Source organism: Xiphophorus hellerii, chromosome 2, assembly GCF_003331165.1.
Source record: "Xiphophorus hellerii strain 12219 chromosome 2, Xiphophorus_hellerii-4.1, whole genome shotgun sequence".
NCBI lineage: Eukaryota > Metazoa > Chordata > Actinopteri > Cyprinodontiformes > Poeciliidae > Xiphophorus > Xiphophorus hellerii.
The window spans coordinates 23077654-23093425 of record NC_045673.1 but is presented as its reverse complement, the minus strand read 5'-3'; the positions used below and the strand labels follow the sequence as shown (position 1 = coordinate 23093425).

At 38.2% G+C, this 15772-nt stretch overlaps 1 protein-coding gene across 1 annotated transcript; it reads right to left on the bottom strand.

The window, feature by feature from the left end:
* Nucleotides 1–441: 441 nt before the first annotated feature.
* dbx2 (developing brain homeobox 2) lies at nt 442–7561 on the bottom strand. The gene is made up of 4 exons (XM_032579284.1): nt 7210–7561; nt 4467–4550; nt 1303–1487; nt 442–1135 (listed from the first exon to the last, which is right to left on the bottom strand). The coding sequence occupies exons 1-4, from the start codon at nt 7469–7471 to the stop codon at nt 944–946; spliced, it is 723 nt and encodes a 240-aa protein (XP_032435175.1). The 5' UTR covers nt 7472–7561; the 3' UTR covers nt 442–943.
* Between the last annotated feature and the right edge of the window lie 8211 nt (nt 7562–15772).

The window sequence follows — 15772 nt, the reverse complement described above, 5'->3', positions numbered from 1 at the left end:
TTCAGCTTTAAGAGTTGGGAATCTTTTCCTTTATTCTCTTAGAAAACATCCACTTAATTGCCCTTCATAGTCTAAATATTAGCTGAAGTTAAAATAGCAAATCTCACAATATATCTGTATGTTTATTCATTTATTTTTAATTAGTTTGCACTTCACGTTATTAGCCTAAATCATCTACTTAAATTCAAATGTTGGGGGTGGTAGTGCCAGCAGCATTACTGCAAACAATACAACAAATTTTAATAACAATAACATGGGTGATTTATGAATTATTTGAACCCTGATGGAAGAAATGTCCTGATTTTTAAATATTAAACTGTTTTGTAAGCTTTTTACTTAAGCATTTTTTCAAACATTCCCTTAGTTTTCTCACGTATTATTATTTTTGTATCATAATTGATACATTAGGCTCTTGTGAATATGAATATACACTTGTGAATATACATTTTGTGTCTTTTATAAAACACAGCGCACACTTAAACAGCAATTTACACCAAATTTTTCCATGCATTCATAATATTTTATGATAAAATACAGGTAGTTTTTGAGGAAAATACTAACATTGTAAGCGAGGTGGAGGACTCACCAATACCTGTATACTACAGTTAACATTAGTCCCTAATTATATGGTATAGTAGAAAAGTATATCATGTTATTTACAATGTGACGATTTAATAAAACATTTAATTTACAACTTATCCATCCATTCAAGACATTGAGGAACATATTATCTACATGTAACTGGCTTAAAAAAAAGAATTAGAAGAATGTTTCTAGAATGGATTTTCACAATTTTATGTAATTATATACAGTATGTAGCTCATTTGACCTCTAGATGCATTTTCAGTGTTAGCCTGTACAACTTTGTGTGTACCGTCAGTATTCAAGTCCTTGTAGAGAATGTTGCAGACATGAGAAAGTCACTTTCTCAGTATCAGCTCATTCATGCGTCTCTGGTGCTCTTCTGTGGCGCTGAGCTGTCTGTTTTCATGTCAGCATGGTTGTGGGACGTTTGGACTTCGTCTTGAGGACGACTTCTGGCCAATAGCTCATCCATCGGTGAGCGAATGCTATGAACCTCTTTCTCCTTGTGGTTTCTCCATTTCATACGACGGTTCTGGAACCAGATCTTCACCTAAGGGAGTGAGAAAGCGGAAAACATTTCAGTTTGCCTTATGATGGGGTTATTAATTAAGTAACCCCAAGCTAGAAGAAGATAAGGTTCCATGTCATATTCTCCTTTAACTCTTGCCTTTTTTGGTATTGTAGAATAAAAAACCCAGATTACCTCAACTCTATTACCTGTGATTCCTTCAGGCTAAGATCAGCTGCCAGTTTGTTCCTGTCCATTTTGCTGATGTACTTTTGCCTCCGAAAAGTTTTCTCCAGTTCCTTTCTTTGTTCTTCGGAGAAAACAGCCCTCCTGAGGATCCCTCTGCGGGATTTAGGGTTTGAATTCGACGACCACATTTGAACATTTCCTCCTTCTGAAAATTAATAGATGTATGTTGTTTGAAACTTGCAATAGCATTTCTGCCTTTTGAACTTTTCCATCCTGTCTCACCACACACTTCAATTTGTTTCAACGGAAAGTTTAGTGACTGAGCAAGACGAACTGAAGCATTATATTGTAATTCCTGCCTACGAAATAGCACGAACTCAGTAAACATCAATTTTCACATTTTACCTCAGATTCTTAACTGGATTCTGGTCTGGTCTTTGACTAGGCCTTTCTCACACATGAATATGCTTTGACCATTCCAGGTTAGCTCATGCCTTATGTTGTGGGTGAATGGGTGAAACTCTAAAAGGTTTTATGATAAGATTTTTTTCTGTTCGTATCTCTGACAGTCATCCTATTAACTCTAGCCTGTACCCTATTAAGACAAGCAATCCCACAGTATGATTTTGCCACCACCATGTTTCATCATGAAGAGGGGGTTTATGGTCATGTTTTCCACACAAAGAATTTTTAATTTTGGTCTTTGAAAAGTTACATTTTGCCCTCATCAGAGCACCTTCTTTTTCATATTTTCTGGCCCCCAACATGGCTTATGGTAAATTGGAAACAGGGCTTCCCGTCATGCTCTTTAAAAATGTAACAATCTTGCCAGCAATCTGTAAAGTCCATATTCATAGTGGACAACTAATATTTGTACTATCAACAGATTCTCTAACTAAACTGTGGCTCTGATTAACATTAATATTCTCCTTGCTTGACCAGTATGTTTTGGTGGATAGTATGTGGTCTATCCACCAGTATGTGGATAGACCACATACTATCCACCAAAACATACTGGTGGATGGACCAGTACAGTATGTGGATACTGGTCTTGGTTAGGTTTACAGTTTACTCATAGTCTTTCACTGGATAATTAACTGGACTGGACTTCATGAGATATTGAAAGCTCATTATATTGTTTAATAACTCTTTATCAACAAATTTATCCCTCACCAGTTTGAAGCCTTGGTTTTTAACTATTGTTTTGTATGAAAGACAGGCTGTATATTGATACCAAATTGAAATTACATACTGCTATTTATCATTGATTGATAAGTGAATACTACTTATCAATTAGATTACTTCTAAAGGATTTTGGTTGTTCTGGTTTTTATTTTTAGTTATGAGAGCAAAGGGGGCTCAATACAAATTCATGCCAGCCTTGTTGTCCCTTTGTCTTTAAACCAAGTTAAAAACGGTTTTTGCCATCATTCATTTTGACTCCCCTCTTTCTGACTGTCCGCTTTAACAAACTTGGGTTGAGTAAACTGAGTAGAGCATTGCTTCTACAAAGAAAAAAAGAGATTTGTTGACCTGTAAGAACCAGTCCCACAGTGCCTCACTCACAGGTTCACGCACAACAAAAGTCAAGTGAAACAATTTATCTGATACATTCAGCATTGCCTTTTTAATCTGTACGACAAATCTGCACATAGACCACCTCCAGGGAGCACAAAACGCATTTGGATATGCTTCTCACTTCTCAATTGGACCTCAATAGCTTTTACTTAAATGGCTGATTACAGGGTCATTCCTGGGTAATGTGTGTCTTTTCTAGTGGGCTAACCATTGAGCCCTGTGGGACACCAACAATGCATCCGTACAATGGAAATGCCATTACTCGATGGCTCAGTGGCCCAACACTAAATCTTTTCTCTCGTAGGTTCGAAGCCAGTTTGTATGTGAAGATGAGCTCGAATAAGTCTATAAAAGTCACTTTCATTGAGTGCTTTATGGCCCAGTCAAGTGGTCTCCAATGGGCCGGAATGAGCATTGAAGGACAGGAGAAAACAGGGGGGGTCTGCGAGTCAAGCTCTTTAGCCATACAATGGGCGGGGGATGTTCCTCGTCCGGCCCTCTCCTGCAGAGGAATGGCCGAGTTTTTTCTTCACGCTCAGCGGAGTTCATTGCGGCAGTGAAAAATTGCAGTGAGGTCGCGTGTGGATGGTGGAGTGAAAGTGCAGATTGGTCACGGCCGCCATTGGCATTGTTTTGTTGCCGGGCACTGTGGGAAAGTGTCACCCTACTAAGAAGACTCCAGCGACTTGTGGGATGAAGGCTCCCTGATTTGTGCTTTTCTCCACAACACCTGACAGCCATCATGAATCGCTGCAACTAATAACTTCCAATTGCCGAGGAACAATGCCTAAAGAGGACGAGCGTTTGACTTAATCAGATCTGTTTCAATTTATGGGAGGCACGGGATAGTAGCAGCTGAAGCACAAAATTGCATTTTCTACCTAGAGGAAATGGCAACATTTGATTTGTACTTGTACCTATCAAATTTAATTGATCCTAAAGGTGAAGTCTCATTAGAAGTAAAAAAAAAAAAAGACATTGTATGTCTTATCTAGCAAAAAGAATTTCTGTCACATTATTGTCTAAATATCCTCCTGAGACCCAGCAATACATTTTTGTCCTCTGTGGAGGACATAGGTTTTTTTGTTCATAACTCTGAAACCATACATGCCACTGTGTTAAATCCTGTTGGTCCTTAGAGAGGACATCCTGGGCCTCAAAATGTGTTCATATTTGCCACAAGAGAGTCCCGATGTCCTCTCCAAAGGACATACTGTAATAAACAAATAAAAACATGTTTTGAAACTTTTTCAATTGTAGTGATGTTTTTTCACTCCAAAGAGTCATGTAGTGAAAAAAAAAAAAAATTCAAAAACTTTTTTTTTTCTGGGTCTCAGGAGGATATACAGAGACAATATGTTCACTATTTCTGTATGTATGCAGTGGTAAACAAGTGTATTTGTATCTACAAAACACTGACCCTTTGGGACTCTTAAACCCCACCCTCTCAAATCCGTTCCAAATAGCCGTGAATGCTTATGAATAGAGCGGTGCAGAGATGAACAGAGAATTAGCTCTCTGGCATTGCATCAGTAATTAGCTGTGGAAAGTATGGAAGACCTCACTGCTTAATGTTTAGAGAGCAGCTGAGGCATAGAAAACTCACTGGAGAAGACGGGAGCGGGGCTGGACCCACCGCAGCATGCCAGCAGATACGGCGGGCTCTGCAGGAAAACGCTGCTCAGTACATCTGCGAAGATAGATGCAATCATGAGCCATATGCGATGTGTGATCTATTTAAGTTTTTAAAAGTTTTGTTGTGTTAAATGTCAGTAGACACACATTTCTTGTGTTTGAATTATTTCAATCTTACAAATCTAAAATAGTTGTACTTAGAAAGAAACTGAGAATTGAGAAAGACCAACTGCTTTAGCTCTTAATAAGGGGTTAATGTGGATGTTGGACATTAATTAATTATCACATTAATGTGATGCTGCTACATCATAGACAATGGCATAAACGTTTACCTTTCCTGAATATTTTACAAATTATGTAAAATATTATGTTCAAATAAATAAAAAAAATCCCTCATCCCTCCAAAAATGAAAAAGAAAACCCACCAAAAAAAAAATTCAAGATTATGTCTTATTTTTATATCTTAAGACATAAAGGCCATCCTAGGCATGTTTGCTTTTGGTATGAACATAATGTGACAAAGTAACCATTTTTCCTCACATCACTCTTTAAACAGCTTTTCATTAGCATTCAACTAGCTAAGGTAGATGTCTGTTGATCTTCTTAAGCTGCAAGAAAAGCTTAAGAGCTTAGTCTAAACTATCCCTCATTCAGTCTTAGCAGGATTTAAAAAGTTTTAAAAGGAGTTTATCTGGATGCTGCACACAATGACGAAGATGCGGTAAAGAAAATCTAAACTGATTCTCAGTTTGCACACAAAACAGCAACATCATTTCAAGGAGTCCAATAGTTATATTTATTGAAGGCATCTGTACTCCTCTTTATTTATAAAAATGAATTTAGTTTTGTTTCAATGCGGCCCATATATAAACTGATTATAGGGTTGCACAAATTCTTGCTGATCATCTTTGAAAAACCTGACCTGCCAATTCCGATTTTAACGGATAAATTTATTTTTAAATAACTGAAATTGTTATAAGGTCATAACCCACCTTCAATGTTCTAATCTTATTTAATTGAAAAACACTGAACAATATCGCTGAAATAAAGCAAGTTTGTTTTAATTACCCCAAAGGAAGTGCTCTAAAATTTTACAAAAAGTTTAGGGCATTGCTGTCCAGACAACTAAATGACCAAAAGTAAGCTAAAAAAAAAAAAAAAAAAAATCAGTCCCTTTAATCTTTCATTTTTTCACATTTGAAAAACAACCAAAATGTGTAGAACAGTGGTATTTTGCCTTAACAAAATCACAAGGTTTGAGATCAGTTAAGGACAAACTACGAAAATGAAAGAAATTTGTGGAGACAGGAGTATTGCCTGCAGAGAACGGTGATACCCTGATTGTCATGCTACTGCAGCCAAAATGAAGCTTTGAATTGTTAAATTGTGACGATGAAAGCATAATAATGGTACATAACATTTGAACATTATATAAACCTAAACACTAGCAAAACTTAATCTATAGGTTGAGTTTTACAATTTTTAATAATATATTATTTCTGGACTGCGATGGACTGGCGACCTGTCCGGGGTGTAACCCGCCTCTCACCCGTTTACCGCTGGAGATACGCACCAGCACCCCTCGCTACCCCACTGGGGATTAGCATGTAAGATAAAGGATGGATGGATTATTTCTGGATGGAAAAACACAGGAAAGGACGTTTACGGTCTCGTTTTGTGGCACCAAATATCAAATTAGTTTCATTTTAAAAAGTCTTCAGCAAAGTTGTGGCAAAGAGTGGCTTCCTGAAAGTCATTCGTCAAACTTAATCATTATTATTGGTTCCTTATGTTCTCCTTTTTGTAAAGTGTTCCTCCAAAGGATTGCTAGAATGTAAAAGGTCGGTTTTCTTTTATTTTTTGCATAAAGAAAACATTGGTTCTTTGTCATTCCAATCAGCTAAGAGTAAAAGTTTGTAAAAGAAAAAACAAAAAAACCTGCAATGTTGGCAACAACAATTATTTTTAAGATGGGATTATTTTTTACCCCCACAAACAAATGTGCTCAAATAATTTTCTTTTTTCAATAAAACATTCACTGTCAAGTTATTCCACTGCAATAGAAGACTTTTTAAGGATTTTCACACATCTTTACCAGAACTAGCAATAACCGTAAGAGTTCTGTGTTTGCAGGTGCCATCACATACATGAAAACCAACCATGCCCTGACATCTTCATGCTATCGTTTTGAACAGCAAACTAATATGAAACTAGGCAAAGGCACACATTTATATGAAGGATTTGTTGCCTGAAATTAATCTGTGGTTTTAAATGATGAAAAATTAAACCACAGATTAGTTTTTCTTTGCCATTCAGTCTGTCGTGAATTAACGTCTCACCCAACATGGATCAGAACGTGCTTTTTTTTTGTTTGTCCTTTTTTTTAAGTAGAATATTAATTATATTTGTGAGTACATCGATATGCTGCCATTCTTATTAGCAGTTCAGAAAAACTCTTGAGCCAGTGTGGCTGTTCAGGTCCAACTCAGAGTCGTGGCTGTTTCTAATGCACCACTATTCATCCGTCTCTTTTGGAAATTAGTTTAAATGCAAATATTTGAGTTGTCCAACATTCCCTATTTCTAAAAGTAATATTTAGAATAGATAATGATTGCACACCTTTCGCCAACAATGATTTTTCAAAAAAAAAAATCTTTATGTAAAAAGACTTGAACCAAACATATGTTGCTTAAATCAGTCAGAAATAATAATACCTGAGCAAGATAGAAGTGGACAGCCATTGATTTTTCCCTGTGGAGGACTCAGGCTGTGATGGGCTCCACGCTCCTGGCCCCAGGGTCTCCTGGGGCGTTCACATGCAACTTGTCTGAGGTGTCCACATGCTGTTCCCTCCGGATGGACAGGAGGACTTTGTGATTTCAAAAGATTGTCGATCAGAAAGCTCTTTCCGGAGCTTCCGAACCCTGGTAAATTTGCAGCCATATTCCTTCTGCTGCAGCTCTGAACCAAGACCATCCTTCACTCCAGTTCCCTCTTCAGCAGTCACAGTTCGGTGACTCTAGATTCCATTTTAATCCTTTCCTGGGTGACCCGGGCCAACTTCATTAAACTCTGAGGAAGACAAAAGTTCTCTGGTCTTCTTCTTTCGGGCCTGTACTTTGCTTCAGGGCTGTGACGTGATTGGCTGAGAGGCTCTAATGTGTTTCTCAATTCAGATAAGGCTGGGGCCTTTCTGGAGTGGCAGAAGGTGGGTCTGCCTCATTCATTATGTCAAATAGCCTATTAAATGATAGACACCGGAGACAATGAGGTGCTGGCCGAAGTTTAACATGAACCAAACAGTCCTATGCAGTAGTAAATAGTTTTCTCTATTCTCCAGCCTCCCTCAGAGCTCCATTGTGCCTGAAGCTTCTCAGCAGTTCATTGGAAATGCACTTTGTGTCCTTTTTCAACGTAATTTCAGACACTTTGCTTTGTGGGGCTTTTTTTGGTTGAGAAATGTATCTGAAATGGGTGAAATGTTTGTGATTATATAAAGCCTGACAAATTCTGTGATTGTTAGTTTTTTCTCAGTCACAGCATTTGGTTTAGGAATTTAATTTTTTCAATGTGTATGTTTGAGTTGCTATTTAAGATATAAGCATATCTGTGAAATTTTATTTTATTTTCTGATTATAGATTTTTGTTTTCAGTTTAGGCTTCTGTTTAGTTTTTCCCTTTCACAGGAAAATAACCAGTAGTTTATTTCTTTCAATAACAAATGCCTACTGACAATAAAAACATACCTGCTTATTAATGTATCACATAGAGTCAGTCTGAAATCTGAAGACAGACATTGACATTCTTCTCATTAAGCCACTCAGACGCTGAAAAGTTCCTCCCTGTGTTTAGCTTTTTAGCCTAAATTAAAATGTTTCTTCAAAATTGTCTGGTATTTTGAACTGGTCATGCTTTCATGTTTTCTTTGGATGAATCAAGTCTTATGAATATTCTAGACATATAGAAAACACAGGAGAATATTGTCACATGTAGGACACAACCAGTGCATGGTAGAAATTCCCACAGCTTCATTAGTGATCCTGTCAGCCTCGCTTCCTAGTTTCAAATCTGAAATAAATTTTGGCAAAACGTTCGTTTTTTTTTTCTTTCGAATGTCCCTGTTGTCCCATGTTTTCTCAAGTTATCAATGATTTGCCTTCTCTGCGGTATGATTTATATACAATGCATTGGGTTTTTTTGTACCCTTCTCCTGATTTTTACCTTTATGTTTCAGTCCAATTTTGACTTTTTATCTTTCTTGAAACTGTGGTCTTCTGTGAAGGATGCAAATGAGCAAAAGTTAGAAAAAAATCCACAGTGATAGCTGAACCTTATTTGTATTCAATCAGTGAATTGTCCATGGTGTAGACAATGGATGAAAAGGTGGATAGATGGATACTTATTTCTCTAAATGGATAATATAGATCCCACATGTTGATTTGGTGTGCTCTCATTATTGCGCTTGCCAAACACAAGACAATCAACAGGGGTTTGAGGTGTGGAAACTTTTTGGACTCACTGTTAATTTCCAGTGCAGGATTCCTCAAAATTCAAAAGATGTTTTTGTGAGTATTTTTGTTGATGACTTCCCAGGAAACCCTAGCGCTGTTTAGCTATTAGTAACGATTATGGTGAACTTTTGATACATTTAGATTGTTGTACTTGTGAATGCTGTGTTGATGGATATTCAACATCATCAGTGTTGAATATCCATCAACACTGATGATGAATGTAATCATCTACAGAACTTGAACTTGTGCTTATGTTAATGTTTATTCAATGTTTCCACCTGCTTAGTGTATCACCGCTGTATTCACCACTTGTTAATTGAGTAAATGTTATGCTATCCTTGTACCTTAAATATCATCATGTTATTTGCAAAGCGATTGGATTTTTAAGAAATATTTTCCATTCATTGTTGGAGTATTTCACCAACTCAAATTTAAGACTTTTAAAAACCATTATGAATGTAGTTTCAGGCCTGTATTGCAGTAGAAATGTACAAGAGATGAGTTGGCACCAAAAGTGAACCAATGGCTAAGACGGAAAACTTCCATCCAACTGGCAATAAACTTCACGTACCCATGGAGGACAGAAAAAAAGCTAGCTAGCTTTAATCTTGCTAAGAAGCTAGCTAGTAAGGGTATATTAGCAACTGGTTCCCAGTAGCCACAACCACCTTGACTCACACAGTGAAGATGTCTGCATGTGACTCAAACTTTTGACTGACAGAAAAAGTCCCATGAGAAAAGATATAATAGTCTCGGCAAAATTTAAGACCTGTGATTAACGTTTTTAAGGCCAACGTACTTTTTAAGAATGAAATGAAGATAGTTTTAGGCCTTAGTTTTAGATACATGAATTTGAGGCTCCAGGTGTCAGGATGTGCAGGTTGTGTTGCATGTGTAGGTAGGTACCATGGTGGTAGCTGACAGAACTCGCCTCTTTACAAGTGTGTCTGCCTGGTTGTAACTTTCAGCTGATCTAGCAGGTTGAGGCAGTGTTTCTGAAGAAAAGTTTAAGAACCTGTCTTGAAACTGTTGCTGAGGATTTTCTTTTATTGAAAGTTTGCCCTGATCCTCTTCACAAACCACTTTGTTGTGTTTTATTGTTGCCAAATTTTCCGGGCGATCCGTGCTTCCGTGGTGTCGTCTCATATACAGGTCTAACATGGTCCTGCAGCAAAATAAATAAATAAGTAAATACATGTCAGGGAGGTGCTTTAATTAACGCATGCAAATGAGTAGGAAAGACATAGAAATGTACCAAAAATTCAGATAATTTGCCTTTTGTGATGGAAGCCTTTTTTCTGTGTTTATACTTTATTTTTTTTATTAAATGAGTCACAAAAACATAGTATAGTTTGGGTAACTATATCCAAAGTGAGTTTGATTTTATGGACATGGCTGGCTAGTAGCTTTAACCTTTAAATGCACTGCAACTTGAAAATAAATTGGTTATTTCAGAACGCACATACACACACAGACACACGCACACACACAGGTTTGTCAGGTTTTGCAATAAACACATCCAGTGAGAGGCTTGTGCAACCTTTCACACTGCAACTAATGATCCTTGGTGTGTGTGCGTGTGTGTGTGTGTGGATGTGTGTCTGGAGGCGGGTGTGTGATAGATCCAGTCCACGCGTGTAGATGCCTCATGCTGAGCATGGAAATTGGCCCAGACAGCTCGGCCTATTGTATAATGGCCGGGGAGCCAAAGGTTGCTTGTAATCAAATTTGAGGTTTTTATTCCTCAGACTGGTGGAGAAACCACGGCGCTCTGTGCCTCCTTACACCGTGAGTGTTAGGAGACTCCATGCTCCATCCACTTTTGTGTGGAGAATGTGTGTGTGTGTGTGGGTGTGTGTGTGTGTGTTAACATGTTCCACAAATAGAGCGGCGGCTGTGATGGCCCTCCATAAGCCTTTTGTGTGAGCGATGAGTCATTTGGTCATATGAGGAGAAAAGAGGAAAAGAAAACCTGCCAGTGAAGATATTTTTAAGGCTTCGTCCTCGGATTCAACTTTTTACTTTGCGAGCAAACTGGCAACAGCTACCCTGACAATCCTCCCTGTCACGTTTCACAGTAAAATTCTGAATGTTGTACAGATGTCAGTCGTCCTAGTATTCATTGTCAATGTTTAACGTGCATGCTTCTCCATCCTACCTAACATTTTAGTTAGATTTCAGCTCATAGAACTCCTTGCCTTTTGCTAAAAGGCAAAGCTGAGAGCGTATCATTATTAACCATCACCACTGTGTAATTAACCAGATTCCAATAAAACTCTCCAGAACAGGGGAGGTATAATTAGGCTATTCCCAAACAGTCGGCTTTAGAAACACCCTGAAGCAAGTTCATGTGAATTTATTTGATGCCCACCTCTCGTCCAGAATGGAGGGGGAAAAAAAAAAAACAGGGGTCCCTGCATTCAAGCAGCTCACAATGGATCTGTTGAAAGCTAGCACTCTGCAGACCGGCTAACGTCCCTTTTCTCTCTCTTTTTCAACCCCAGAAAAGCTCTTAAAAAGATACCGGGCCATTGCACACGCAATTGATATTCCACCACTCGAACTTAATATTGTGAATGGAGGGCCAGGTTCTATGAATCAGGCGGACAATGCTCTTAGCATAGCAGCAAACTGGCACTTTGTGTGTGGTGTCTGTGTCCCACAGGAGGAAGTTTCTAATGTGAGGCTCACAATTGTGCGTCTATAGAGTTCTAATGAGCTTCTGTGCGCTGAGTGAATGGGTGCAGGCTATTCATCGTGAGGGCCCAATGAGCCAGCTCACTGCACACATTCACAATGGCATCCAGGGGGGGAATGGGAGTGACTGTGTGGAGCAACTGCCCTGCCATGCGTAGGCCAGTAGAGCTCACCATACGTTCAGGCATGCTTTGATTAAGAGTACGTCCACATTGGGATGGTTACATTCAATCTGATCTCCACGGAAAGACTCAGTGCCTCCAATTCAGTTGCTTTTAATATAAAAAAACTAAAACTAACGTGGACGAGTCGTAGCAAAAATTACAATTTGACGCAACTAGTTGGCATTCATCCGTCCGTCCATCTTTTTCCCTCCAATTTCCTAACTTCCTGTCCTTTTACTAATAAGGTTTTGGTCAAAAACTGCCAAGCATCTCCAAACCATGACAGTATGTCGTTCTTCACCAGGAACGCTGCACATTATCGATGTCAAACAAGTTCCGTGTTCTCATACTCAAATAATTCAATTTTAGATGGTAGAATCTATCCAAAGAACATTATTCTAGTAGTCATGGTCTTTGTCTCTGTTCTCTCTGAAAAAACTTCAGAGAGAACAGAGAAACATAAAGTCTGGACTTTGTGTTTTGTTTTTTTTTTAATATAGAGAACAAATGTTTTCTCCTTGCACACCCTCCATGGAAGTCTGTCAAGGGCCTGCTGTATGTGACATTTTAGTGTTTCTGTAGACTTGTAGTAGCATCTTGCAGTTTGCTTTAAGGATAAACTTGCTCGGATGGCCAGAACTGGATGAGTAGTTTGATTGTCTTCCACTTGAAGACTATTTCGCCTTGAGACTAAACTAAACAGACTAAAATGTCTGTTTAGTTTTGCCATGTTTAGCTGAATTTGAGTCAGTAGCGGCTTTTGAGGAAGTTTCTCGTTATTAAACAATGAGGCGTTTGATTATTTACAACTATTGTTTCTGTGTGACTGTCAGAATTTATATTTGTCAAAGATTACTCAGATTGTCTTCCCTTGTCTGGGAAAAAAAATAACCCAAAAAACAAACAAGAACACATATAAATACATTAAAAAGGTTTTGAAACATAAGAATGAGTCATTTTAGCTTCCATATTTGGACAGTGTCTGAAAGACTTGAAAAATGTACATTTCCATGACACCAACACAGAACAATTTTGGTAGCCACAATAAAATATGTAGTCACAAAAGGAGTGGGAAAAAAAAGTTTACACTTTTTAAAATTTTCATTCTTTTATACTATTCTTCAAAATACCCTTATATCAAAATACATGTGACGATATATTTTATACCAAAATCTTACATCTTTTTTACATGTCTGGTTTGGGGTGATGTAGCAGCAAGACTCCGCCTCCCCCAGTCTCACTTTCAACTTGTGCTTAAAGGGCACATTTTAAATTACACACCAGTTTTTTAAATTGTGTTAATAGGCCAAGTAAAACCGGAGTTGTGCTAAAATAAGTAAACCATATTTTCCCGAATGTCAGAGAAACGTTAAAACCGGCTTTTCTGGGAATGTGACAGGAAATGAGCTTCAAACGCAAAAAACGAAACGCAACATTAGATCCCTTTGTTATTGGAAATCTCACATCTTCAACAAATAATTATGGGCTGTATTTTGTTGCTAAGAAACGAAGTAAAGTTGCTCAAGTTACGGTGAAGGAGAAGCGGAAACGGAGTAGCGGCGCGAACGGAGCAGCGGCAAAGGCAGTGAGTTTGCGAAATTGATGCGAAGTTTGGATATCGGGGCGATCGGTGGCATCCACTTCGTAATTTGTTTTTAGCTTAGTGGTTTCTGTTCTGTATATAAAGGATTATGTGAGGAATGAACGCGCAGCAGGCAGCTGGTCTCTGTTTTGAGCCGGAAGACGAAGAGGGGAAACCCGCAGCCGCAGTCTGGGCGCAGTGAGGATTGTCATGATGACGATGGCGGATCGATCATTCTTATTAGCAACTGACAAAGAGTATCAGAGACTGAGAGCACGATGAGATCCTGGCAGTCTGAGAGGCAGCTACTCAGAGACCCCAGCAGGGCAATGGCGGCTCTGCGCAGCTGCAAGGAGTCGATCACTACGGGGTGAGGCAGAGCCACTCCCCCAGCAGCTAGTAGTAAACAGCTTACAGCCACGGCTAACTCCGTGAGCCAAGGTTTTTCCTATAGTCTACTCTAAAATACCTTTTTTACCTTGTTCCTACAAACAATTACAATTTTTTTGTCATCTTGTTTGGACCTATGATGTTTTTTGTTTTTCTTTCAAAAATTGCATACAAACGAATGAGGAATTGCCTTCATTTTCATGCTAATAATGTTGTAAAACTGTGTTGTTTGCAATATTTTTACATCGGTTTAAGAAATTTACAGTATATATTGTAATTCTAAACTATAAAAACCATTTTTTGTGAATATTTGGCATTTTCACAGTGAGAAAATTAACATTTTTCCTAATCTGATTTTGTGTTTCTGTGACTCAAGGGCCAAAATGCAGCCACAGTATGTCCATAAGGAAAAACTAAGTGTAAATTCATAAAGTTCTGATTGTGATGAAAAACATTATACCACTTAAAGCAATATTATGTATAATATAATGGTTTCTATTAAGGTAAAATCAAAATTGGTCAAAAACGACCATATGTACCTGGACCCCAGAGGGTTAATACTATTTTTATCTGAAACATCTAAGAATATCCCATATTAGTTTACTGTTTATGTATGACTCCTGTATAACTACTTAGAAATATTTTTTCTTTTACAATCTAAAAGCATAAATACATTTTATGCTTTTATATTGATTCATTAATTAATATCAAAGGAGTGTACTTTCAAATGAATAAAAGCAAGTAACTATAATGTGAGAAGGTTTTTAGTGCCAAATCAAAACCAGAAATATCTGTAACTTACTAATTTGTTAAATCTCTCTGCAGGCTCAGTTCATCTCTTGATGTTCTCCAGAAACAAACTATTTTTTTCCCCCCCGCTCATTGCTTTTAAAGAGCCTGCGGTAGTTTCTTATTCTGAAGGAGCTTGCTCTGACTCCTGTTCCAAGATTCCCATCAGATCATGTTCAGCCTCAACGTGGCCTGAGGGTGACACTGTCTGTTTGACCTGGGTACTGCAAGTTGTAGCCTTTTTCCACCAGAGGGCGCTGATGGAATAAGAAGCCCAGTTATTACCAAGTTTAGGACAAAACATGGACTTAATAATGAGCGCACACATTAGGCCGACTAATGAATCCATCTGTACTTTTGCTACTAAGTTAAATGTTCTGCCTTGTCAGCTTTACTTCAGTCAAATCTTTCCTCTTGATGTGAATTAATTTCGAACACGTTGGAGCGAGGCAGTGAAACACATCAGAGAGCACGCTAATACGATGAGTTGTAACAATTTTCATATGATTTATGGTTCAGAAAAGGCAAAGTCAATGTCACAGAATTCTGTAGTAAAAGGATCTCAGAAGAGATGTATTTTTTTTTTTGGTTCATATGTGAAACCTCTTAGATATCCAGGAAGTTGTTTCATTTCATCAATTCCATTAACATGTCTTCATAGCTGACTTATAGCCACAGTGAATAAGCCCCTCAGAGCTGTGTAATGCATCATCTATTTGACTCATGTAAAGATGAAGTGAAGGACCTCCACTGTTGCTCTGTCCTTGCCCAAAGAGATTTGCAGTGTGTGTGAGTGTGTGTGTGTGTCTTGCACCTTTATTACTTTTTTTCCCCCCTTCCTGAGTGCACGTTTTAATGAGTCTTGTTTTCCTGATGGCACTGTAGGAAATGACAACTTGTGGGCAATAGAAAGTAATTACATTCCCTGTGTCTGCACCCAGAAGAAATCTACTTTTATTAATTATGAATAGAGGGGTTGGCGGCCCTTTCTCTCAGCAGATGTGACACCGCATGAAGAGCCCCTGCTCGCCTTTGTTTTACTGACAATAGCTGTCCATTAGCCCCTCACTGTGTGTGCATACTGCAAGCGCTACAAGAGCTACATTGAAAGATAACGTATTTGCCAAAGTACATCTGTTTTGCA